The sequence below is a fragment of the Ptychodera flava genome, chromosome 12, assembly GCF_041260155.1.
Source record: "Ptychodera flava strain L36383 chromosome 12, AS_Pfla_20210202, whole genome shotgun sequence".
In the NCBI taxonomy this organism is placed as follows: domain Eukaryota; kingdom Metazoa; phylum Hemichordata; class Enteropneusta; family Ptychoderidae; genus Ptychodera; species Ptychodera flava.
The window spans coordinates 17,646,102-17,672,190 of record NC_091939.1 but is presented as its reverse complement, the minus strand read 5'-3'; the positions used below and the strand labels follow the sequence as shown (position 1 = coordinate 17,672,190).

Sequence of the window (26,089 nt, the reverse complement as noted above, 5' to 3'; positions counted from 1 at the left end):
TTGTCATCTTGTGAAAAAGGATGCACTCACTTGCTACGGAGTGACTCTTGATTTGATGAAACAATACAGTTACTTGGCATGGGTTTGTCATTATCTAGGTGATAAATTCAAAAGCAATTCAAAAGAAAACTCTTTTTTTGCTCTCCCAAAGGTCTATTTCAAAACGGTTTAGTATCTGTTAAATTAGCAATATGTCTTTTTTGTAGCTTAATTGTACCTGTTATGAAATATGAATGTGAAATATGGGGACACTACATCGATGACAAATATGATTTTCTCAGTGCTGCACTGTATGCTAGCATCTCATTATTCTTGCAGTTCCAAAGCATGTCCCATGTGCCGGCCGCGGTGTTGTTGGAGAGTCAGGAAGATATCCAATTGAGTTTTTATACTGTTATAAAACACACCATGCTCAAGTATTGGCATAGGTTAGTTTTGTCTCATGGCATTCGCCAGCCAAGTCTTCAAGGTTTGATTCAAAGTGATCAGATTATTAAACTTAGCATATTGAACTCCTACAGCGGGAGTAATGGTACGCATGGACTTTTGTTTTTAATATCAGTGCTACAATCAGTTCTGTTTTTTATATTATCTGCGTAAGAGATGTCAATTAACAGACTCAGTTGACTCCATGAAATGCCTAACAATGCGAGGAAGTGTTGAATATAAAACAATAACCTTAGGATATATTGACTATGTAAGAATTATTTGATTTGAAAATTATTTCTGATATGTAAAAAAATATTTCGGAAGTGGCTGAAAGAGCTTACGATTTCTGATCACACCTTACAGACAGGACATAGAATTTCATTTTGTTATGGTATGCACTCACTAAGACATTCTTTTTTCTTCCAGAAGTTTGTTGGACGGTCCCGGGGTTGGATAGATTGAAAGATCCGTCGCTTGAGGGCGCCCTCGAGCGTCGGATCTTTCAGTCTAGGACTGTAGACGATTTCACAGTAAGTGAGGCTACCTAATGAAATTCTAAGTTTCAAATTGTTCAGAAACTGACAAAAATTGAAGAAGCCTTTAGCAAATAGTGTCTGAGTGCACAAATCAAGTGGAATGGTATACCATTCCCCTTGATTTGTGCACTCAGACACTATTTGCAAAAGGCTTCTTCAATTTTTGTCAGTTTCTGAACAATTTGAAACTTAGAATTTCATTGAAGGATTATTGGTTAAAACTATGTTCCAAAATTATAATGTTTAAAATTCAGGAGTAAATTGAATAAGAAGTCGATGTTTGGATGTGCTAAAAATTGTACACTAGTCAAGGTAAAGTTATCAACAACTAAGATGGTCTCATCATACCACCTGTTAGACATGCAAATTTCCTTTGTCACGAACATTAAAAAAAAAATCAATACCCTTTCTTTTTCCAACACAGATGCAACTTATTCCCTTAGTTTCCTTGAAAATATTGCATATGGCTGTCAAAAATATATGTCAACAAAATTACAAAATTACTATCTCCTCCGCGGAAAGGTTGATCTTTTCATTATTCACAGTGAGAAATCAGAAAATTGTGATTATCAAATCTATGTTCCCAGAATTTTGAAATATGGACCGAGCTGTTTTGTGAACAGAAGAAATTTGCTTCAGTTCAGTGAGTGATCTGTGTGTACGGATCACGGAGTATTGTTGGAAGCCTCTTACTGTGGATTTTAGAGTTCATTCAAATTTTACTCAGAGGATAAAACTACCTGGATGTGAATATTTTACTTTCTCCCCAACAGCAGCAAAACAACGCCCTTAAGGTAGAATGCTCCCCGGGGACAGATATACTCTCGAACCTTCACGCTATCCTCGATCTCTCGTATTGGGGACATTTTCCAAGAGTTTGTTCATGACAACGCGTCCATCGGACCACAAAGTCCGAGACAGTGCCAAAGGCGCCTTTGGGTTGGGTTGTCTGCTAGATAGATCGATTGTCTGCTCGATCTATCGATCCCATAGTCGATATTCCCTCCACTGCAACCGGAGGACAGATCAAGTATGCGATCAATAGATCGCGCAGAGAATCGATCGATCAAGCAGACTAACCAACCCACGGGGGCCTATGGACGGTACGTATGGAAAACAAACACAAGTCAGACAGAATTTAATGGTAAAATTCCACTGATTTATTTCTCGTATGTAGCCACTTAATTCATTGCACTATCAAAATGGCCATTTAGTGCGCGAGCGTGTCAAGATGTGTATTTATCCATATCTGGGCCATGTTCTGATTTCGTTGTACAGTTGCTGGCCTGGGCATGCCGTTGAACCCACGTCACGATGTCCAAGCAGGCGGTAGTTACTTTTGATGTAGTTCTGAGAAACACCACAGTCGATCAGTTGCTGGCCGGCATTCAGTGCTTTCTCATTAGGCTGGTCAAAGATGCAAGGGAATATATTTAAAATTGGTTTAGAATGATTAGAAACAAAGCAAAGTTCACACACATTAAGAATTTTCGCCTTGGATATGGTTGGAAAGACGGAGAAAGAGAAAAAGAAAGTATTCTAGCTAACCCTCACGCATAAACTGTCGGAAGGACACTAGCCCTCTCTCTCTCTCTCTCTCTCTCTCTCTCTCTCTCTCTCTCTCTCTCTCTCTCTCTCTCTCTCTCTCTCTCTCTAAGCGAAGCAAAAGCGCTGATAATATCTTTACAGTTTATTACTTACCAGAACGGGATCAAAATTGCCCAGGTAGGAGATAGCATGTGACACGCTGTTGTAACCAGATGTATGTGCACCAACTACTCCCCAACCACGAGCTTCATAGGCATAACCATCTTCACCAATACAGAAACTGTAACCAATATCATTCCATCCTGAAGGAAATGGTAAATCACAAAATATAAAACAAGAAATGACAAGTACGCTTTCTGCCTTTCATGAGTCACCATCGTTTGTTGATAGCGTGTTCTTTCTTTTTCAAGTAAACAAATCGATATTTTTTGTCGGACATAAAAGTCCATATAAATGTTGTGAAAGGTTATTACAGACTCTTTGAAAGATTGATTGTTCTCGTGCATATTGGTTGAAAAGAAAGACAATCAGTCTAACAAAACGAAGCTTATTCCAAACCATCAGATTTAAAGTACAGTAACCCACATATACTTGTTAATTGTATTACTACAGTTCAAAATTCGCTGTCTCAAACTATAAATCTGCTTACGCATTTGAGCGTCAAAGTTACTGATACTATTGGTTACAAACATTGAACTCGCACTACTCGCACTCATTGTTGTATGCAACTTTCAATTTACGCATAACAGCCGCCCCATATAGCTGATAACAATAGGCTTTAAATAGAACGCATTTTACATGAATGGGCTACACTTACAGACATTTCTCGTCAACATATTTACTGTCATATTTTGTCACACCTTTCTCTAATTCTTTAGTCACTTAACTTTCTCAGCGTTTCTGAACTAAGTGCATATCAGTTTGTATTACTAACCTCCTACCCCCTCTCTCTCTCTCTCTCTCTCTCTCTCTCTCTCTCTCTCTCTCTCTCTCTCTCTCTCTCTCTCTCTCACCTAGGGAATCCATGTGATAATTTTGGATCCCACGCATTTCAGCGCTGCACGCACTTTGGCTGTAACATCTATTACCAACGGTGTGGTGGATGAAGGTGAAGTCTACTGGTGTTGTCATGGTACTCCTGCTCTTTGGAGCCCTTGCTCCCCATTCGGATCGAGAAACAACACGAACCAGTCCGCAGTATGTCGCTGAAAGACAATACAATAAGCAACAAGCGAGGTATTAAACGGTAGCAAGTCTTGGCAACGAACTTTCAGGGCTCAAACGTTGGGGACTGTATCCGATTGGCGGTGTTATGTAAACGGTAAACAAGAAAGAAAACTTCGCGGAAACTAATCTTAAAATATTTCTTTGATGGCAAAGAGAGAGGTTAAGTTACAATCCTAACAGTCTGGGAATTTCAGAGTAAGTGATGAGCCACACAGTGGATAACGATTGCGAATTATCAGATGACAATTTAGAAAAATGCAACAGAAGCCGACGGAATAACAATGTGTCGGATCTCTCAATTTTAAGGTGTAGGTATAAAGCAGTAATCTTCTCCATCATAAATCCCCCTCGGTCCTCGTTTGACATGAGAATTGTCCATCTGCACATTGCCCTAACCCGGGACTGTTGACATGGCAATAAAACGTACTGCTGGGAAGTAACTGCAATTCTCGTACGTGTGTATATGTGAGAAACCCGCGATCAACTAGAGTTGGGCACGCTGGCGATTTACAGCTCAAAATGTCTTTGAAATGAATGTGAACAGTTTTAATGACCGAAGCGACGAAGTTCAAGTTCATCTTTAGTCTATCGAGTGATTGTACATCAGTAGAGAATAATTTCGGTCAATTTATAGACGATTTTAAAGCATGGCGGTCGCCGGAACTGCGCGTGTGCGACTTTCTTGTTCACAAACAATGTATTTTATGCATGATATCTGGATTTAAATATTACGTTATTCATTGTTAACAAACATGTTTTAACTTTCATCAATCGCCAACGTACCCTAGATACATTGATTACATCGGCCGTAGGGGTCCCTGGCAACCCGGTCGAGCAGAGTTCCGACGACCCCTCCTTTTAACTTCACTGATATGGTAAACCTATCGCGATGACAAAGATTTTGAGGAGCAATGCAGTAGCAAGGTGGTTGACGTTGTGCTATGCGATTATCAAAACACGACCACCGTTTCTACGTTTTGCGGAAGGCTACTTACGGGATCCGGAGGAAAGACAGCATCGTCGGTTGGCAGGGCCAGAACATAGTCCACTCTGGTAGCTACCACTGCAAGACAATGAGTCATCTTGGCATGTGCCACCTTGTGAGGTACAGGCCGAGTCATCTTACAGGAAAAAATACAAAAAAGAAATACTGAGGAGGAAAGTTGACTGTATTGTTTTCAAATCCCCGAAACAGTCGCCTTGGTAAATAACTGATGAACACCTAGGAGATTTTGATGATGTTATTGCTTTGCTGCATATAAATTGTCATAAACTAATCTTGCTGATGTCATATCTTCATCATTCATATGACACAATCATAGAGAACCCATAATGATCTATTGCTTGCACTTGCATGACGTTACTTGACACCATTGCTGTACTTATTTCCATACGAGTGAATTTAAACTGTTTAAATATATATATATATATATATATATATATATATATATATATATATATATATATATATATATATATATATATATATATCTGCGAAGCTACATATTCAAAAAGGCCGCTCCTTAGTACGAAACAGCTCTCAGAGCGGACACCAGCACAACAGGAAATATAGCCAACCACTGACTGCTAACACCCCCAAAAGATCACGAAGCAGGCACATAATTTTTTATAACCAACCATTCAAGAAAGTAGTGAAAAACAACATTGGCAGAAGATTCATTAACCTCATTAAATTCTACTTCCACTACACAAGCTCTTAAATTAAAACGATGTGAAAGTTAGCCACAGCTGATAAAGAAATATGAGAAGTGTCATCAGGGCCCATAACAACCATCTCCTTCACAACTTATACAAACCAGCAAAGTCATGCAACTGCCGCAAAAAAGAAGATTGCCCATTATCCGGAAACAGCCTTAATATGTCCTCAGTAGTCTACAAAGCCACCGCTGTTACGAACAATAATGCAAAGCACTACATCGGAATCACGGACTCAGCTTTTAAAACAAGATATACACACCACAAATACGCTTTCAAAATATCAAAATACAGAAACAGCACGGAACTCTCAAAATACATATGGACCCTCAAGGACAGCAACAAATACAACATCACATGGTCTATCATTGGCACAGAGTCCAGCCTTATTCAACCAAAACAAAACGCTGTAACCTGTGCACCACAGAAAAAAATCGTATTATCCACTCAAAAAAGTCAACACTATTAGACAAACGTACAAAATTTCTGTCGAAATGTAGATACAGAAGCAAATTCCTTCTCATTAACACTTTAAAGCGCAGAACAACCGCCCCGTTTTTGCTTATACACCTGACCCTGATAAAGCTTATACGTAGCAACGAGCCCGCCAATATCACTCCTGATTGTCCAGTGCATGAAACAGACTGCAGAGTAACCACTACAGGTTCCACGCCCCCACACACATAGACACATACATAGATACATAGATACATACATGACAGAGAAGAATGGGACAGATATATATATATATATATATAGAGAGAGAGAGAGAGAGAGAGAGAGAGAGAGAGAGAGAGAGAGAGAGAGAGGGATAGACATAGATAAATGCAAGCATATGTAAAATGTAAGAAAGAGAGAAAGAAAGGGAGACAGTGTCAGAGAGAAGGGGAGACATGCAAGTGTGCTTACCTCCGGGGGGAACGCAGCATCGTCTGTTCGCTGGTCCGTTGCATAAACCACTCTCATACCATCCACTGCATGACAAATGGTCCTCCTGACACGTGCCCCCCTTGGCATGACACGCGCTGTCAGCTGAAAAATATTGCGTCATGAACTATAAGTTTTTCTGTCTTCAGATGACTACGTAGAATTTTAAATTTCTCTAATTTGGAAGATTTAAGCATATGATTTGAGGGAAAAACTTTGGTTTTGGTTGTGGGCAATTGACAGCATTGCATTTAGAAGGACAATCGTCGATCGCTATTTTTTTGTGTCGTATGATTCACATATGAAGGCCAAAAGAACACTTCTACCAGGTCAGACCCTGACTCAAAACGTCAAGCAACAGATTTCACAAAGCGGTCAATGCATCTCAGAATGCCTCGCTAAAAATAGATTGATGTCTATCGGTTTATCATAGACTTATATTGATAAACCCTTATGCAAGAACTAGACGATTTAACGGGCCATAAGCTGTAAATTTTATAGATATTTGTTTTTCATACTTTTCTTGTAGAGTAATTTGTTGTTCTATTCCTCAAAGCATGTTCAGACACGCAGTGCCAAGCTCGTCAACTCAGCTGGTACATGTGTAGGCTGCATTGTTGACAAGCGAATTCTGGTCCGGACTGGGATTCAAATGTACACACAGATTGTAGAAGCAAGGTGATACAATAACACTGCACTGTACACATCATACACAGGCTGTGTTGACAAACTTACAATAGTTTTTGGGAGTAGAACAAGAACATGCAATTGACATACAAAACAAAAATAGAAGGGAAAAGATCATCAAAACCTCAGTGAAAAACATTTTCTGACGACAACTAGAAGACTAGCTTGAAAAATAAGAAAGAATGAAGAAAGGCAAATAAAGTTTACCGTACGCTGCGGCCACAAAACTCAGAATGATAACGACTGTCTTCATGTTGACTGTATTACTCACCAGGATGAACTGAATCGCTCACTTCAATCAAACTTATACATATCCGACTTAGAATAATATGCTTAACGGGGTCTACCCATATACGCAATGAGCTTTTAGACCATTATTCCTCACAGCAGCTTTGGCCTCCTTTTGCGGAGCCCCCAAAAAGAAATGTGGTTGTGGTACCCCTGTACATCGCGTGTTTTGATGAGTGCTGTCCGATCCTGCCAAGACTTGTGACGGTCCAATAAACTGTCCGTGGGAAACCCACCAGCTTTGCTAATTACCATAGGTATATTTAAAGTACATCTGTCTTATCACTTTATTACGGATGGATCGGCTACCGCTGACACACAATGTAGGACACTGGCGTAGAAAAAATAGAACAGCTGTTTAGGATGTATCAAACAAGGGTAACTTCACTAGAGACGGATTTTCGGCGTTGAATCGAAATATTACGTTGATTGGAAAGTTTTCACGTAGACTTAGTTGGAACATAGAGCTAAAATATCATATTATTTGGTATGTAAGACATGGACAGAGACCAAAATAGACAACTAATTTAATCACGCAACTATAGAGAAGTATAGAGGATAAGCACTGAGAAAATTAAAGTCTAATCAAGTTAATTATTAAGTAAGTTAATATCAGAGTATTTTAGTGTCAACCGCGAAATATTTAGGTACTTAGCTCTCTTCATTTTAGTGCGGGGATGAGATACTCTCAATTGCCGGTATTAAATTTGAATGGCAAGTACCCTGGGTCAACTGATGCCCTGACTCGTTTCTTAAGGTAGTATGCGCCTCGACTTTTAAAGACAAACATTCGTTCAAACTTTCATCAATGAAACTTACAACCATTCTCGTTTCAAATGAAGAATAGAAATCGGGGGTCACCACGCAAATTTTTTAACTACAGAAACAAAATAGGGCTTACCCAAGATTTACCGATATTTGAAATTCAAAATGGCCATCTTCTTATGTTAACTCTATTAAGACCAATGAAAATTTAGATTTTTGGTAAAAACAAGACAGTTGAAACTTTTCTTACTCCAGGACCTTAAAGGTATACTGTCACCTGTTCCAATTTTGCCACAGTTACCATGGAAAGAGAAAATCTAACCAATCACAGATTTTAAGCGGTGGCCGCTTTTTTAAAACAGCGCCCTCACATGGGCATTTTGAATACCAAGGAACACACCTTTGACCATATATGGGCATATTTAGATTAAAGGTGACTGTATACCTATAAAAATGAACCCTCACAAGCAGTAGACCAGAAAATTAAAAGTATTGGGAAAATTTGAGCGTCTGAATATTTGTCCCCGAGACGCATTCTACCTTAAACGTAAGGTCAAGTATGTAGGAAATCATATGATAACAGTTCGACGAATCAAACATTCGATTATCGAGCGTATCCACATTTCTACTTGGTATTTAAATAGGTTTGTTTGAATGTAAAATGCTTTTCGAGCCGGCATCGGCCTTATAGTATGACCAGCGCAGGCCCTAAAACTTGAAAATCGAAAATTTTATTTTTCCCCATGGAGTTACTACGTAATAACACTGGGATGTGGCCAGACAGACACAGACCACAAACAGAGAGACAGACAGACATCGCTGCGACATTAGCTCACGTGTACGAACACGTGAGGTAAAAGCTGTATTCTGTCAACACGATCTCTTCCGAACAGTTCTAAACTCATTATCTCGAATTGATAATCATAATCTTCAATATGACCTGGGTACCTTCAGATATAGCCCATAAAATAAAAAGTCTGAAAAAGTAAAGTGTATCATCAGTAATGATGACAGAAAACGTCAACATTTAGTCTGATTTCTGTCGCTTGGCTTTTCTCAGCAGCAGTTACTAGCTGCGGGATATCGCGTTCACGCCACGATTAACGCAACAGCCCGCCAGAGTACTTCAATTTCACAATCACCTTAATACAAACGCGACTGTCTGCTGAAGTTTTGATATTCCTTAAATTTAGTAATACTCTGTTGATATTTTAAAAGACTACAGATTTTTAGCAAATTTTTGGTCAGGATGTCTAAAGTCCGGATAAGCGAGCGAGTATCCGGGACGGGCGACACTTTATGCATGTCAAACAAGTATATTTTCGCTCGTTACAGACATATTGGTTACAGTAGAAGGGAACACTGAGAGGCACGATGTTTTTACCATTTCTCGCACATTAAGGGAATACGTTTTGGGCTCCCGGTTGATTGTGTCTGCGAACTTAGCGATGATCTCACGAGATATTTCATTGTCATCGACGAAGTGCTAAAAGCAACAGGGCATATAGCCAAAATGAGGGGACCAATGTTTCTCTCGTAAATGCTTGTCTCATTAACTCTGAGCGCATAAAATGGAAAGGGTTAAATATAAATATTTTTCCTAGTTTTATGGAGATAAAATGCAGACACACGAAGCGCTGATTATCACAGTGACAGAAGTTTCAAAGCAATTACTACATCTACACAGCATCAAGTACGCCAGATAGAAAAAATTACCTTACCTCAGAAGAAAAAAACATCAGGGACGGGTTGTGGCAGGGGAGGTGTTGGCAGAATACAATCACCAAAAGAAATTAGAGAAGACGTGGCACTGACGGAACAGCCGCAGGCCTTAATGTACGGCAGGACAGCAGCTGCTGATGCAATAACTGTTATCTAATTCTTGGTATTATTGATGTCCTTTGTACAGCTATCATTGTATATTATTAGAAACTGCATGTTTGACCCCGTAAACAACCACCGGCTACAAAGGCAAAGAGGGGGAACCTCGTGAAGACACAGCTGCACCATGCAAAATATGATCTGGAATAAAGTTTCATTCTTTTTTTTCTTTTACAATTATATTATGCTGATGTCAGCAATGGATACAAAAAAATCGTCAGCACTCCCTATGATGAAGATATCATAGCTGGATTAACTATAGTATAATCATTGGCTTCTGAAAAGTTACTTAAGATAGAGATCACGAATCCAGGAAAATCATCTTTTAACTGGCCTGAGACCTTAGACTAGCAGCTGTTGTTACTAGGGCTGTTGCTACCAAAGATTTTTTCGAGCAAAGATTTATTATTCCAAAAGAACCCTTATGTAGACGCAAGGAGCAAGCCACTATACGTGAACATCGCAGCAATAGGAATGGTGTAGGGGCAATTTAAAATGCAACGGCTTTCACCAGTGGTTCAGTTTCGACACAAAAAATGGCAGGGCACGATAGTGGTAAAAGAGATTGGCATGACCGAGTATTGAAAAATTAATGAAGATACTGAGGCACATCATGAATAAACAACAACGGATATATTACTAGGAAAAAACAACAGAAAGGAGGCACCATGCTGGTAGAAGAGAGACAATCACGGTTAACAGATGACAACATTGACCTGCATACAGAGGAACATGCGTTTGCCATAGATGGAATTATAATGAGCCGCTTCATAAAATTCTTTGTTTGCCGTCCACATGCTGGTAGGTTTTCAGAGAAAATTAGGAAAAACAAACAAATGAACATATTTATTTCCCCTAGGAACCAAACAAAAAATTACCTTATGTTAATACACTTGTGTTTTTATTTGTGCGTATTCTTCTCTCTGGCTGGCTGGTAGGTTTCTCATAAAGCACGGCAAACAAAAAAATTTCTTATGTGGCCTGTGGCATGATCATATTCAGGAAATGTTTATAAATAAAAAGGATGAATCATTTTCGATGAAAAAAATGTATCAAAGTGTCTAGGAAGCACAGTGATAGTTTCGTTTGTTGCTTTCGATTCTGTAGAATTAGAATTGTGTAAGCATTAAAGGGCAAACAGATATGTACTAAAGGCAAATCCAGGTCCGTGATTAAACATACGACATATCACACTATTCTCGGTTTTTCTAAAGAATGTCAGAAGCTCAACTTTTTCAAAGACTTGATATTATTTGTGTATTTCAAAATGCGGGAGATGATGATCAACCCTACATACACTTGCAATAATATTGGGTGTATACTTCAAGTAATCCACAAAACTGAAAATACGCTGTTATTCCAGGCAGATTAATCCACAAAACTGTTATTTCAGGCAGATTGGAATATTTACAACAAAATGTGATTGGGGAACTCCACCTGCAACTTCCCTATTATGCATCTTCTGTGGCCGGGGAAATTCCCCACGGTCTCAGAATATATGATGATTTCATTAGTGTCTGTTCTTGTTATTGATGAAATCTGATTTGTATGACTGTCCCAGCTCTAGTTTAGTTGAAAGTTTTGCACTGTCGTGTTTTTTTTTCTTTTCACAATTTTCAGCTACTCTCGAGCCGGTCGGCGAGGAATTGGCTGAAAATTTGTGAACCGCAATAAAAGAAGGACATGGGTCCTTTGAGTGCGCATTTTTTTGCAATTGCGTTTGCAAAATATTGTCAGTCTCACAGTAGAGTTCCCTCCAATGATATCCATGTTAGAATGTGATAAGCCTTACTTTGTAATGTAAACTGTTCACTTAACTGGGGAAAAAGTAACAAGTAAGTTTTCCGAATAGAGAATATGCAAAAGATTCCCCTCTGTATAATCTTTTTTGAATGACGTATGGCGCAATCTCATTCGAAAGAAAATGTATTGAGCGAATTCGGGAACAGTTCGGCATACAAAAAGTGAATCACTCGAATTTTTAACAGTTACACGGGATCCCTGCAAAGTCCTATGTAACAAAGTAACTGAGGTTATGTATATATATATATATATATATATATATATATATATATATATATATATATATATATATATATATATATATATATATATATATATATATATATATATATATATCGACCTGAACATCAGGCAATTTACAATTTACATATTTGCTCGATTTACTTCCTTTTTCGATGTGATTAGAGTACCCAAGAATATTGACGAAAGAGAAAGGTCGACATCAGTAACCATTTCGGGATAAGGAAAAAAGGGGCAAAGCATCTACAGCTATGATCTGTATACAAAACATTGATTTGGTAAATGGACGCAAAAAGGTGTAGAAGATGGAGCCTTTCATAATGAGACATTTTTACCGACGTTTTCTGCTATTCTACTATCTCCAAATCTATCAATTGCTGACACACGTGGGAGAATCCCATGAGAAACACATTCAAATAAAATGATAAAGTTAATAAAAGTGTCAGGCTAATATGCGTATTATTATCATGCTTTATACTTTGTATGTTCCTTGGTACGAAGAAAGTCTGAACCACACAACCATAACACCCATATGGCAACAGATTCGTGTCGACGCATCACACAACGTAAACCTCCCTGTTCTGCAAAAGTATTCATCTAATGACCTTCATATTTAAGGTAGCATGCGCCTCGGAAGTGAAAGACTTAAACTTTTGCTCAATTTTTTCTAAAGGAATCTTTCAACCATTCTCTTTTATAATCAAGAATAAAAATCAAAAATTTTCTTACACAAAGAGCTTTAAAATGAATCCCCACATGTAGTATATCAGAAGAGAATTTTAAAAGTTTGAGAGTCCTAATGTCTGTCCCCGAGGTGCGTTCTACCTTAAGTCAAAGCCTGTTTATCATTTCGAAATGTCTAATCAAATTTTGATCTCATGTTTCAGTTGAGTATCATTTTGGCCAATGTTCCACCTTTCTATCATATGTGAAGTTATATATAGAATATTTTCTCGCAGGGAATTACAATATAACCAACCTCTGCTTTGGATTATTTTCTAATGGTTTATAGGGCCAGCAATGCTAACTTTTGATGATTTTCTCACTATTTGTGTTTTTAATGTCAACCATAATTTCTTGTTCTACTTCCCGCAGCATATTGATATACACACTATTCAGCGTGTCAGCACAACCTGTGGAAACTGCATCGTTATTGTTGACAAGTGAATTCTGTAAGAGGCTAGAAATCTCAGTACCTTAAATACGATATTGCCACCTAAGTGATTCATAAAAGTCTCAGACGGTCGGCCATATTTGAACACAGCGAATTTCAGCCGGTAAAACATATAAGATTACAGAAGTCAAGGTAAAGTTTAAGGTTCCACAGGAATTTAATAGCAAAAAATGACCAAAATGATGAATAGATGCGTGTTTCACAAGCAGACAGAACCTTTGGACATAAAGACGATTGCATATGCGTTAGAAGTATTTATAGTTCACTATCTCAAACTCTTACGTTGGTGAGGAGCCGACTTTTTACCACTTTGAACAATGCATTTTAATATCATGCACTTTGACCCCAAAGCACACGAAAAAAGCTATTTAAGGTAGCGAGAATTCAAATGTAAACAATAACATTGTATTTTACACATATAGACGCTTTCAAGCTAAATATTATGTAGGCCTATTTCAACATCCTTTCGGTCCGGGAGTAGAATAAACACTTGCAGTTGACATACAAAAAACAATAATGAAAAATATCTTCGAAATTTCGTTACTGGCCCTTTAAATTCCTGTGACCCAGTTCAATGCTCTACACAGCGGAGACTGTGGAACTCATAATTTCAACAGCTTCTCACTGACCATGTTCTTGTACAATATTCCAAAATGCGCCGTCTCAGAGAGTTCTGTCAGATCGACTCCTGAGTCGGATGGATATGTAAAACGTGAACTTTTCAATTGCCTTTCCGATAAACGATTCTTTTGAATTTGAATTCATATTTCTGGCAGGAAATTAAAGCGCAATACTCAATTCTCAATTTTCGCCGCCAATTAAGATTTCACTACAAAGTTTGCATGAGGTCCAAACTTTAGTAACAGTGTATTTTAAGTCATGGATAGTAAGAGTTGTGCATGGAACTTGATATTTCAGGGCAGACCGTAAAATATTCCACTGAATGTGTAATCTGGTCTGGCTGCGAATAGAGTTGAGGTTGTGGAGAGTTGACTAGTATTTCACCTTGTTTCAAGAAGTCAAACAGCACAAACTACTTTTCATATCAAACAAAATTCACGAAAAGGGGAAAAGAGCGACTTTGTACAGTTAAATTCCCGCTTTGCAATCAAAATCTAAACCCGACTCGTCTATGTTCCAACTTAACATTAAACAGTTCGTGAGCATCGTCAAATTATGAAGCGCCAACTAACGCAAAAGTCAAGGTAGGATGCCCCTTTGGTAATGTTTTTAGGGCAGTCAATATTTTCCCCAATATTTTTCTGGTCTGATGCTTCTGAAACATGTGTAAATTAAATTGTCACCGTCTTGTTTTTGTGCCAATAAAGTTGATTTTTCGCCGTACAGTAAAAACGGTAATGTTTCGATAATCCCAACATTTGCAAGTTTTATTTGAGTTACAAGACTATTCATAATTTTTTTAACAATGTAAGGTAATAAAATTTCCCAGAGGAAAGTTTGAAGGAAAAATTAAAGCTTTCCGTTTCGAGGCGCATGTTTCGTTAAAAGGATTGTGACTGTATCTGGAATATCCAAGTTGCATCTTATCACATTAAAAGTATACAGTCACCTGTGATCTAAATATGCAATGCCAATATATGGTCAAAAGGGGCGTTCTTTGATATTCAAAATGCCCATGTGAGGGCGATATTTTTAAAAAGCAGCCACCCGCTTAAAGTCTGTAATTGGTTAGATTTTCTCTTTCCATGGTAACTGTAGAAAAATTGGAACAGGTGACAGTATACCTTTAACCCAGAAATTTCGAATAACCGGAGAGATGGCCCGTCGAATCTCTGTAGAGGACGGTAAAAGCGACGATTTGCGATTCGAAGATTTAAATATTATTGGAGTGGGCACAGCATGTTATATTTTTGCACTATAACATTGTTTGCGTATGGTATGTTACTCATCGACAGAGAATGATACATTACACAATAACAACCTTGGAGTTTTTCTCAGTGTTTTATTTTACACAAAAATTGTTTTCTTGTCATTCTCCAAATCATTGAAATGTCAAACTCTCATCCTGTCGAACCCAATATCAGTGTGACTTCAAGTCTACACGCTATATGGCAAGACACAAAATCGAAGCAATGAAAGAGACAAAAATTATTATAAATGAGTACTTAAATAAAACTTTACTCAATCAGGGTCAAAGTGTAACTGCTAGGATGCGTAAGTCTTATCTATCCATATCTAGGCCATGTTCTAATTTCATCGTAGAGCAGGTGACCCGGACATTCAGTAGCGCTGACGTCACGATGTCCCAGGAGGCGGTAGTTACTTTTGATGTGATTCTGAGACACACCACAGTCGATCAATTGCTGGCCGGCGTTCAGAGCTTTCTCGTTGGGCTAGTCAAAGGTGAGAGGAAACAGACGGTTTTATTGGAATAAAATGAAAACAACTAATAAAAATAAGGCGATATAGATAATATATCATCTTATCACATGAACTGGCCCGATTTGCCACCTGTGTGACGTAAACAGGACGGATAAGAAATCCGAATTACCCATGGTCTACGTCACCAACCGGAACTTTTTTTCCTGCACATCGCCCTGACTCTTTCATGCACATACCGACCTGTCGCTGTCGCGATCGATGCCGTGCTCTCATGACATTTTTACGAAAAGGTAATGCGATAAATTCAGACATGGGAACATGGAAGGCATGTCCAACAAAATTTTGAGTGGCTAAAACTTTTGTAGCTTTTCTAAATTCCGTAAATGCTCGATCGGAATAGAACCTGCAGCGTAGCGCTGTGGCGGATACATCGGCTGTCAGCTATAGCTGCCCGGTAAGCTTATAGCTGTAGCCCGAACTCTGCAGTGCATCTCTATGGACGTGTTAAAATGGTGACTCGGACAACAGAACAGAGTTTCCGTCGTGACAAAATTTGGAGGTATCTACGGGCAAGATCAGGATGTATGTGTCACTGCAATCATCAAAGTTCGTAAGACGTAAATGTTGACGACCGGAATCGGGACTGAAGAGTTGACACCGGCGGAGACCGGTGGTGACGGCCTGTTGTGGCCACGTACATACTCTGGGTCACATGGGGTGCCATCGAACTGAAATTTTCGGGCTCGCCAAGATCGTAAGCTTGTGATAGTGAAAGAATGTAAGAACTTCTGTTTCGATCTTGTTTTTGTCTTCCCATCATAAATATATTCGAAAATATTTTAACTTTAGTTACAGTACAATATGGTTGTCAGGGGCTGGCATGATGAAGCTCCCCCCCTTGCCAGCCGATGGCAGACTTCCTTTGGCGTCGGGACAGCTAATCCGTATGTCTGATTGATTAAGATGGCATTCGGTGTATCGAGATTTCAACTTGATCGGATTTACTAATGACCGTCCCCAGTAACATTTGCACATCTCCAGGGCGATGGACCGTTTTACTCATTAAATGAAAGCAATCCGGGGAAATAAAACCCAGATCGCCACAATATTTTTCCAACCCTCGAAGTAACAAAAGTATTTAAATATCAATCTAAGCTACACATCGCATAATTTGATATTTCATCATAGAGATAGTGGAACAAAGGAGGACGTTTTATGATTACTCTTCTTATTTGTAATGACATTTAAGTAGCGTGCTTTTATGAAAAATCCGGCTGTCTGTCATTCCCGTTTATTCTTTTTGAAGCGTAAGTTATGTTTGTGTTCTATTCGGTACATGAAAGCACACATGTTTTCAAGATATAATCTCAACACGAAATATCTATTCCGTTTTCTGAATTCTCATGGTAAACTCTGACTCTCTGTCTGTTTCTCTCGCTCTTGATGTTCTAATAAAATATTTTAATATTTTTGAACGCTACTACTTACCAGAGCGTTGTTAAAATTGCCAAAGTAAGAAATGCCATGGGACACTCTGTTATAATTATATGTGTGAGCTCCCTCCACTCCCCAGCCACGTCCTTCGTAAGCATAACCGTCTTCACCAATGCAGTAACTGTAACCAATATCACCCCAACCTGAAGGAGAGAAAGAAGTGCGCAATTCAAGCACTGTGACACTCATCTTGCCAAAGTTGCATTTATCTGCTTGATGCCACCGAACTTCCACGTTCCACGATCACTGTTTTGCTGTCTCTTATACCTCTCTCAATGCTAACTGGCCGCTGGGAGTGTGGGATCAACGGTGTGGGAAAAATCGATCCCACACTCTCAGAAATCGTCCCACACTCTGCAGTAAATATTACATGAGCTCTGATTGGATAGTAAACAGTCTGTTTCATTCAACGCGCAAACTGTTATCCAATGGCACGACGAGTAACACACGGACCGGAACTACACAGTAATCGGGTCAGAGTTTAGTGGCAGACGACAGAGTTGTCACGATTATAGATAATGTTTTACGTGCCCATGTGAACGCATTTGTGGTCATGTGAGAAAAAGAATCTCACACACCAAGAACCTGGGATCAGATTTCTCACACTCGTCGGGGATATTTTGTCTCACACGATCGTGTGAGACAAAATATCCCAAACTCGTGTGAGAAATCTGATCCAAGGTCCTTGGGGGTGTGAGATTCTATTAATCCCCAACTCGTGTGAGAAATTTGATGCCAGGTCCTTGGGGCATGGGGGTGTGAGATTCTATTAGCATGATTAGTCTTCATTCGGGGTTCGAACCACAGTCACCTATTGTCGGTCTATTCTGCTCGGCGTTTATGCCCCCATAGACGTGTGTACATCTTTTTCTCAGGCATATGTACACACGTCTATGGGTGCATAGACACCGAGCGGAATAGACCGACCACAGGTGACTGTGGTTCGAACCCACAACATACGGCACCTAGTCACCTATAGCGGAGAAGCAACAGACAGAACTGCTCGGCCAAATCCCGAGTAACTAACTAAACAACTGAGATGAAATCTCTTTATCAACCTTCGTCTCTCACCGCACATGTGTCGGACTCGGTCTGCTTAGCAATCTGTGCCTTCGCTTGACTTCCTGCCAGTCATCATATCACAGGGAATTGAGTAATCTTATTGTTGTTGTTTTGTTGTTGTTGTTGTTGTTGTTGTTGATGGTGATGATGATGATAATGATGATGATAATAAAAAATATTAAAAAACAATGTGTCATTCCTTGCTGTTGTTTGTCGATGTAGTAGATAATTGTAAAAGAAAACTGTAATCGTGACTAAAAACGACGTAGGTCGCTCAACGTCACTCCCGTCGTATAATAGGACGGGAGTGACGTTGGGCGACCTACGTCGTTTTTTTGTCACGATTACAGTTTCTTTTACAATTAGGCCTCTCTACAACATCGACAAACAACAGCAAGGAATGACACATTGTTTTTTAATATTTTTTATCATCATCATCTTCATCATCACCATCAACGACAACAATAACAACAACAACAACAACAACAACAAGATTACTCAATTCCCTGTGATCATATTGCTATCTCTGTCTACCCCTTTCTCTGTCTTCCCACCTCTCTCCTTACCATTAGCATCCATGTGGTAGCCTTGAATGTTTCTCATCTGAGCGCTGCATGTACTTTGGTCAAAACATCTGTTTCCAACGGTGTGGTGGATGAATGTGAAGTCTACCGGTGTCGGAATGGTGCTCCTGGCCGTCGGGGGTCTCGCTCCCCATTCGGCGCGAGTAATGAGACGGACCAGTCCGCAGTATGTCGCTAGTACACAGAAAGATAATTTTTCAGAAGCGTGCAAGAGAAAAAGGACAACTCATAACAATAGATATCAGAATCCTTGTAACTCAGGAAAGGTGAAATTGCAATTCTCAGGACAATTTAAGCCAACTGACTGCCATTTTAAAATCCTTAAGCTACAGTGAATGAAAACTTTCTGTTAATGTTAACTTTTCTGAATTTTCGTCTGAAAGATTATTAATATATGCTGTAATTAGAAATCGTCAAGTACTTCGGTTGTTGAACAAAATTCCCCAAAAAACGTATGTCCGAGAACGGGCCTTACTAACAGGTAGTTTACAAGGCACATGTACGGCTCAACTGTTTCATTTGGTTTCCACTATGACTTCATTCAACATTTCAAACCTTTACATACAGCAAAGGGACAAAAACTTAAAATTGGTGAAACTAAAGTTGCCATTAGAACTCGAACTTAAATACATGCCGCTTATTGTACTTGGGCCTCAGCCCAAGTACATTTGTTTTCATTCCGTGGGAAAAAACTCTGTAAGGTATAACCATTTCTGGCTGAGACCAGGGAGGGCAAAATTTCTTGGCTTCATCTTTCTTGGCATAATAAATGGCGTAATGATGTTTACTGAATGGAAGTGCTGCTCTCAGCCAGTCTTGCACAAGTGAGATGTGAATATTAATGCTTCTCTATCTGAGTTTTTGCCACAAAATCTTCTGAATATAATCAAAATGTGCATCGAAATGCAACAATTAATGCACCCTCCGTTTCCTAGGCGATGGCACGACCCTTGCTACACCCACTGGACCAGCCAAAGTGGGAGGGGTAATTTCAGTTTGGTCGAACAAGAGGGCTCGAGACCAGAATTTAACATTTAAACTTGAAACATGTTTAATCGCTGACAAGATGTGGACTAGTGTTAATCAAAGTAAAAGTGTAAAAAGGAAAGGTTTTATATCCCGGACACAATGAAAAACATTACGACTGGAAACTGTACCCCCAGTTGAGAATAGTAATGCCCACAGCGATGGAGAACACTTATCCTTGAGCTGAGAAAACCAGACCATCATTTCGAAATAGAGCTGCAGATTCGAGAAGCTCGTTCAAAATAGTTAGGTACACCCCATAAAGGGGTGGTTTCGAGTTTTGAGGGCAAATTTCGCCTCCTTCATATAGAAATCGTACGTTTGTTTTTCCAGGAGAACACACCATTTGACACAAAATTTGCATGTAAAGGGGTTGCCAGTAAGCACGTGGTCAAATCTGGCATAAGAAACAATATGAAATGTTGGGTAAAGCCAGTCCAAAATAAACTGATTTGAACTTTTGTGTTGTGTAATTTATACCACTGCAGTAACATTACCTTTTTTTGACAACATCACACAATGTAATACGTTTTGAAACTGAATACTCCGACGTATTCTGTGTCTCCTTTGCTAAAAAATACGGTATGCCGATTACCATGTAAGGAGATGATGACGCCAAGACAGATTTGTAGTGCGTTTGGTCCTGGATGGTGCACGAAGTTTTGTCAAGGTAGCTTGTGTATTTATTTCCTAAATGGGAGAGATTAGGGTCGATCTAAACGAAGGCCGAAGAATGTTATGATACTCTAAGCGAGCTGAACTCTAACGCGAATGGTTGGATAATTTGGAGGATGTCTAGAATGATCTCGTCTCATTAAGATTATTTGGCGGTCAGTATTGAATTTCAACTGCGTCACAAGTTTGCGAAATGAGTATTCCGTCGAACGGTCAAAGAACGATATTTTAGAAATCTGGAGACATGGCACATCGCATTTTTATTTTAGTACTTTATACTTTACAAAAGATTTAAGAAGCAATGATTTTGTCGAAAATTCTGAAAAAAAATATAGGAAGATTTGATCGCGAACACATTTTCACTTGGGGTCAACTAGCCCTGCGTACGATGCTGTGTGTTCCGCTACAGCTAATCGCCCCGCTCACCACAGCCCTGCAAAGACCCGTACGTAGGGTCGGTGACTTCAAATCCATTTTGGGATTTGAGGTTAAAAAGCCAAATTACTGCCGAAATTCAGCGTTCTTGGGCCCAAGTCGTATCCCAGCCTACCTCAGCTACTCGATCGCTTCCAAAAATGACAGTCTTTTATTCACTTCTCGTAAATAACCGTCGATGTCGGCAACTCTCTCGCTAGCCCTGCGTACAATGCTGTGTGTTAGCTGTAGCACATAGCATCGTACGCAGGGCTAGGGGTCAACATGGGGTCGCAGCCATATGCATGTTGCCTCAAAACTTATTTCTGTCTGCACTCAAAACTCAAAAATGTCGGATATGAACCTGAAAAATCGATGCAATTTTGTCAAACTTCGGCGAAATTTCAGCCTATAGACAAAATTTCATCTAAGTAAGGTAAATTTACTGAAATTTGATCGACAAATAATCCTGAGCTTGAACGTGACAGCTCGCCTTCTCCGGGAAGTCAAGTATCCAGCTGCCCATACACAGTTGCCCATATGGCCAGGTTTATGAGATTGTTTTCAAGCGACGGCGGCAGACCGTACGGGGCTCTGAATGAACCTACCGCCGGTGTAGCTGTAATAACTGTTGCGTTGTTTTAGTGTCCACGGACGAAGTCCTGGGGGAGTTATAGGTTTGGTCATGTCAGTCCGTCCGTCCGTCCGTTCGTTCACGCAGATATCTCAGACATGCCCTGGTCAATTTCTTTCAAACTTTGCACAAGAATAGTACCCAACCCCATACAGATGCACGTCGATTTGTTTCACAATGCGATCGAATTTGGCCGTGTTAGATGACTTTTTAGTTTACACCTCCATAGACTCCCATGTATAAGGCAGTTCTCCATAGACTCCCATGTATAAGGCCAAGAAAAATAAAAATTTAGTTTCTCATCGTATTCATATTGCCTAAAGGATGCAGTGACACAGATTTTTGTCCCCACAGATAAAGTCCAGGGGGCTTATAGATTGGGTCATATCCGTCCGTGAGTCCATCAGTGAGTCCATCGGTTCATGCAGATATCTCAGACATTTTGACAAAATATCATGTGACCTTGGTGACCTTTGACCTCAAATATACATTATTGTCCATAACTCAGTAACCACAAGTGCTACACCCTTCATATTTGGTATGATGGGACACCTTATGACACCACATATTGTACCTCATTAATTATGCGCATATCTAATTCTGAGCAAGCCAATAGAGCTGGATGTCCAATTTTTGGTATATAGGGATAACTATAGGGTAGAAATCTAAATATGCCCATCTAAATATTAGACATCTACCATCGAGAACAAAAGAAATTTGCTGTAATTTGAATATTTAAGGAGTTTAAGCAATTTCCACTATAAATAAAGAACCCCTGCCTCAAACTCCACAAAAGTTGCTAGACATATTTTGCCGTGGTCATGCCATTGCTTCGTTTAATAACCAGTTAATCAAATGCCTAATTGACAGGAGGAAATTCAAGACCATATTTGAATAGTAGTATATATTGTCCTCAAAATTACTCTATCACGGCCCAAGTAATCATTGCCTTCAGCAATACTGCCGCTTATTTAGTTTGTTTTCCAGTGAGAAAAGGTTAAAAACGGGTGAACAATTTTTGTAGTTAAAAACAACGGAGGCCTGTGCGTGTATGTCAAGGCACCTGATCATGTTGTTTTTGATGTCGCTCATTTTATTTGCGATAAAACCAACCATCAACTGAACACATTTCTCTCTGTGCTTGTATTTGTATCACTTGACAGAATAATGGTAGGTCATTTAAATAGAGGTTTAGTTATACATAATTGCGTTCCATGATCAGTAGGCATGACGTCTCTCTCATCATGCAAGAAAACCCGACGTGTAGCACAGACGTCTGAACGGCAAACGATACTTTTACGAGTAGTCATCATTGAGAAGTATCGTACCCGCCAATCTGATTTCCCGACGTCGACATGAACGAAATGATGCAGTTTCACTCCACTTTTTAATTATCGCCTCGACAAAAGTTCTTAAAAAATCATTAAAAACCATATGATTGAAAAAGGACCAGCAATGGTGGCAATATGTTTAAGATATTGATTGTACGTGGTTGCTCGAGTTCGTCACGTTACCGAGAAAAAATGCAGCCAAATCATCGGGAACGTACAAAAAACCCCGAAAATTCTCACATTAGCACGGATAACCCTGCGCTGCTGTCACATGGCGTAATTGCGTGTAACTGAACCTCTCTAATTTGTGTGATGATTATACTCGTACAACCAATGATGCGGTGAGCTTTATCGGCGCACTACTGAACCTATAGCTGCCGCTTTCTTTTCAATCGCATAAAAGTGACGAGAAGACGACTTTGTCAGTTTCAATGTACGTCAGTATCTTAAGCGAGCATCAGAAATAGTGACACCAAAGCCAATACTCCTTTTCTTTTTGAAATACCGTCATGTCATTAGTTGGACGTAGGCGACTTTAACAAACGCCCCTATTCGATTTTGCAGTATAAACCGACGCAGACTCTCGTTGCCGAGTATTCGTATGTAGAGAGGATCTATACCAACCGCTTGCACTGGGTACACAACACTTTCTGTTGGCCGCTCCATCGCACAGACCGCTTTGGTAGGCACCGCAGGGTTGGTGGTCCTCCTGGCATGTACCACCCACGGCGACACACTGTGTATCAGCTGAAACAGAAACGTATAACATGGAATGGAAAAGCACTTGGCTTTTCTGAAGGCTAGTAATATAGGGTGTCTTTAGCTTATCAACAATTTTGTTTGGACAGATACTTTGCCTCTCCAATTTTCCACAACTATTCTCATACTGCTTGTGGGGAGCTCCCTTTTAAGCTCTTGTTACTCAGTTTTGTTGAAATCGAAAATGTATTTTCCCCAATTAGAGTTAACACGGGCTTGGAAGTTATTTTGAATTCGGAATGCAGAAAAATGTCCGGTAATTTGTTTCTCTAGTACCAAATTTGATCCGATTTTTGACCCCGAAGTTTTATTCCTGATTTGGTTGGAATAATATTGCTTGAAAATTTCCTTGATGCAAGTTCAGTTTTATTTTTGATTTGGAATGATAATGCTTGAAAGTTTCCTTGATGCAAGTTCGACCAAAAGTTTGATTCTTTCACTTTCGAGGCGCATACTGCCATAATAATTACTTGTCTGATGACTTTTAGGTGCCTGGAGCTCATACTTGAAAGAAAGCTCATCGGCACCAAGTGTACGATTTTGAACAACAACATATTCTGCTCTTTCCCAAAGAACCCCCCCCCCGAAAAAAACAAAACAAATCAAAACAAAACCAAACAAACAATCTGATGTTCGCATTTCACAAAAAGAGTGAACCTATTCTTTGCTAGGCCAGTCACTAACGATCCTTAAGTTTTGTCCTTTTGTATTGTCCGTTTACAAGGTAAACTGACGGTCTATGTTGGTTTGTTTCCATTTTCAAGCAGTGCAGCAAAGCAGCAAACATTATTAAAGCACATTGTGATTCCCAATGTAAAGGAAAACAATGACAAAGTCTGGGCAACTGAGAATTGAAATGGTGATTAAATTTGACTAAACGTTTGCAGTGCTGAAAAAAGGGAAAAAGTGTTCCATAACAAAACTTACCGTACACAGCAGCTACAAAACTCAGGATAATGAAGACTGTACGCATGGCTATCTTCCAACTTACAAGACAAAACATTTTGGAGCGATGTCAACAATATCTATATATTCAGGAAAAACAAATTCGCCACTGTGCATGGGAACGCCAGATGGCTGTATCTTGAAAACAGATCAATTCATTTTGTCCATTACTTTATTGCGTGTGTATGACCACATAAAATTTAATTGCCTATTGCGGCTTGTCTGTCACTCATTTGATTAAGAAACACCCGTGTTATGATACCATTCGAGATCTCGAGAAGCAAAGTAGGGCTTCACCATTTATGCCAGGGCGTTCAACTGCTTTTCACATCCGATAGACTCCCACGAGAAATCACTAAAAGATAAATTAATAGTCATGATAAAAAAGGAGGAAAATGTATTATTATTATCTTACAATGTATTTATCTAGACTATAAGTATTAAGTAACACCAATGCAATAGACCGGGGTGCCCTAATTTGTCAACCTGATACGTTAGCTCATTTGCCAGATGATCCGAGATGTATTCGCAGGATGTTGGTACCGCATGGTTCAGTTTTCATTCTTCGATCTTCAATTTACTTTATCCATTGTAAGATTGGTGCAAGGCTTTTCCTCTTTTGAACAGTTCAAAACCCCATGCTTCGACAATTTTCTAGAGAGAACGATTGGAGACGTTCAGAGACACTGCCCCTTGATCAAAGGCATGGCATCTGTACTGCACTCAATATCTTGGTCTTGAAGTTATGACGAATAAGTAATCGTGACGAATAAGTATTCTCATCATACAAGCCTTACTTATGTCATGTGCGTTTCTATAACTTTACTCTATCACTGTATAGTATTTCAAATAAAACTGTCCATACATGTTACAGCTGACGTGGATGCATTTGGTACTGTCACCAAGGTAATTATCCAGAAACTTAGCCAAACACTTTGCCATGTGCCTTAGCGTTTACCGAAACAAGAGCCTGTTTTATTGTCAGAAGACTGATAAGGAACCCACCAATCTGATTAAAATCAGATGTAGAGTACGGCGACCTGTACTTGCGCAGTATTCTCTTGAAGTCGCCTGTCGCTACAGGCGACAGCAAGAGAATACCTCGTAAGTAAAGACGTGGCCGTACTCTACATCTTAATTTAATTAGATTGGGAACCCAACAAACTCAGTAGGCAGCTCCTCGACTGAGTAAACTGATATGCCTATATTGGAACAAACCATTTTCGATCGTCACCCAAGTCATGGGGGAGTTTTGAAAAGGGGGACGAATTGCCATTTCAGCCAGATTTCTCTTGAAAGTCGATTCCCCAATGTGTAATATTTTTGAACGATAACATATGGTGAAGAATCCGGGTTTCGTAGAAAGCGTGCTTTATGTTCATAGTTATATACATCACACGTTTGTTCGAAAATTGAAAGAGAGGATAACAACGAATGATTAATCCAAAGACGATAATACATTTTCATATCCTATGAACGTACGAAGTCAGCTTAAAATTTGAAACGTAGCAGAAAGTACGCCTGTTCAGTGCAATAGAAGTACCAGAATGTAACGAATCAAGCTAATCAACCGCTTCTATATTGAAAACTTAGCTAAAAGA

The 26,089-nt window shown here is 39.4% G+C and overlaps 2 protein-coding genes across 2 annotated transcripts; both read right to left on the bottom strand.

The window, feature by feature from the left end:
• Positions 1-2,102: 2,102 nt before the first annotated feature.
• Positions 2,103-7,435, bottom strand: LOC139145236 (peptidoglycan-recognition protein SC2-like). The gene is made up of 6 exons (XM_070716262.1): positions 7,278-7,435; positions 6,366-6,488; positions 4,736-4,861; positions 3,527-3,718; positions 2,667-2,815; positions 2,103-2,372 (listed from the first exon to the last, which is right to left on the bottom strand). The coding sequence occupies exons 1-6, from the start codon at positions 7,321-7,323 to the stop codon at positions 2,205-2,207; spliced, it is 804 nt and encodes a 267-aa protein (XP_070572363.1). The 5' UTR covers positions 7,324-7,435; the 3' UTR covers positions 2,103-2,204.
• Positions 7,436-15,252: 7,817 nt separating this feature from the next.
• LOC139145235 (peptidoglycan-recognition protein SC2-like) lies at positions 15,253-24,547 on the bottom strand. The gene is made up of 5 exons (XM_070716261.1): positions 24,471-24,547; positions 23,409-23,531; positions 18,687-18,878; positions 17,053-17,201; positions 15,253-15,575 (listed from the first exon to the last, which is right to left on the bottom strand). Exons 1-5 carry the CDS (start codon positions 24,544-24,546, stop codon positions 15,408-15,410), a joined length of 708 nt encoding a protein of 235 aa, XP_070572362.1. The 5' UTR covers position 24,547; the 3' UTR covers positions 15,253-15,407.
• Between the last annotated feature and the right edge of the window lie 1,542 nt (positions 24,548-26,089).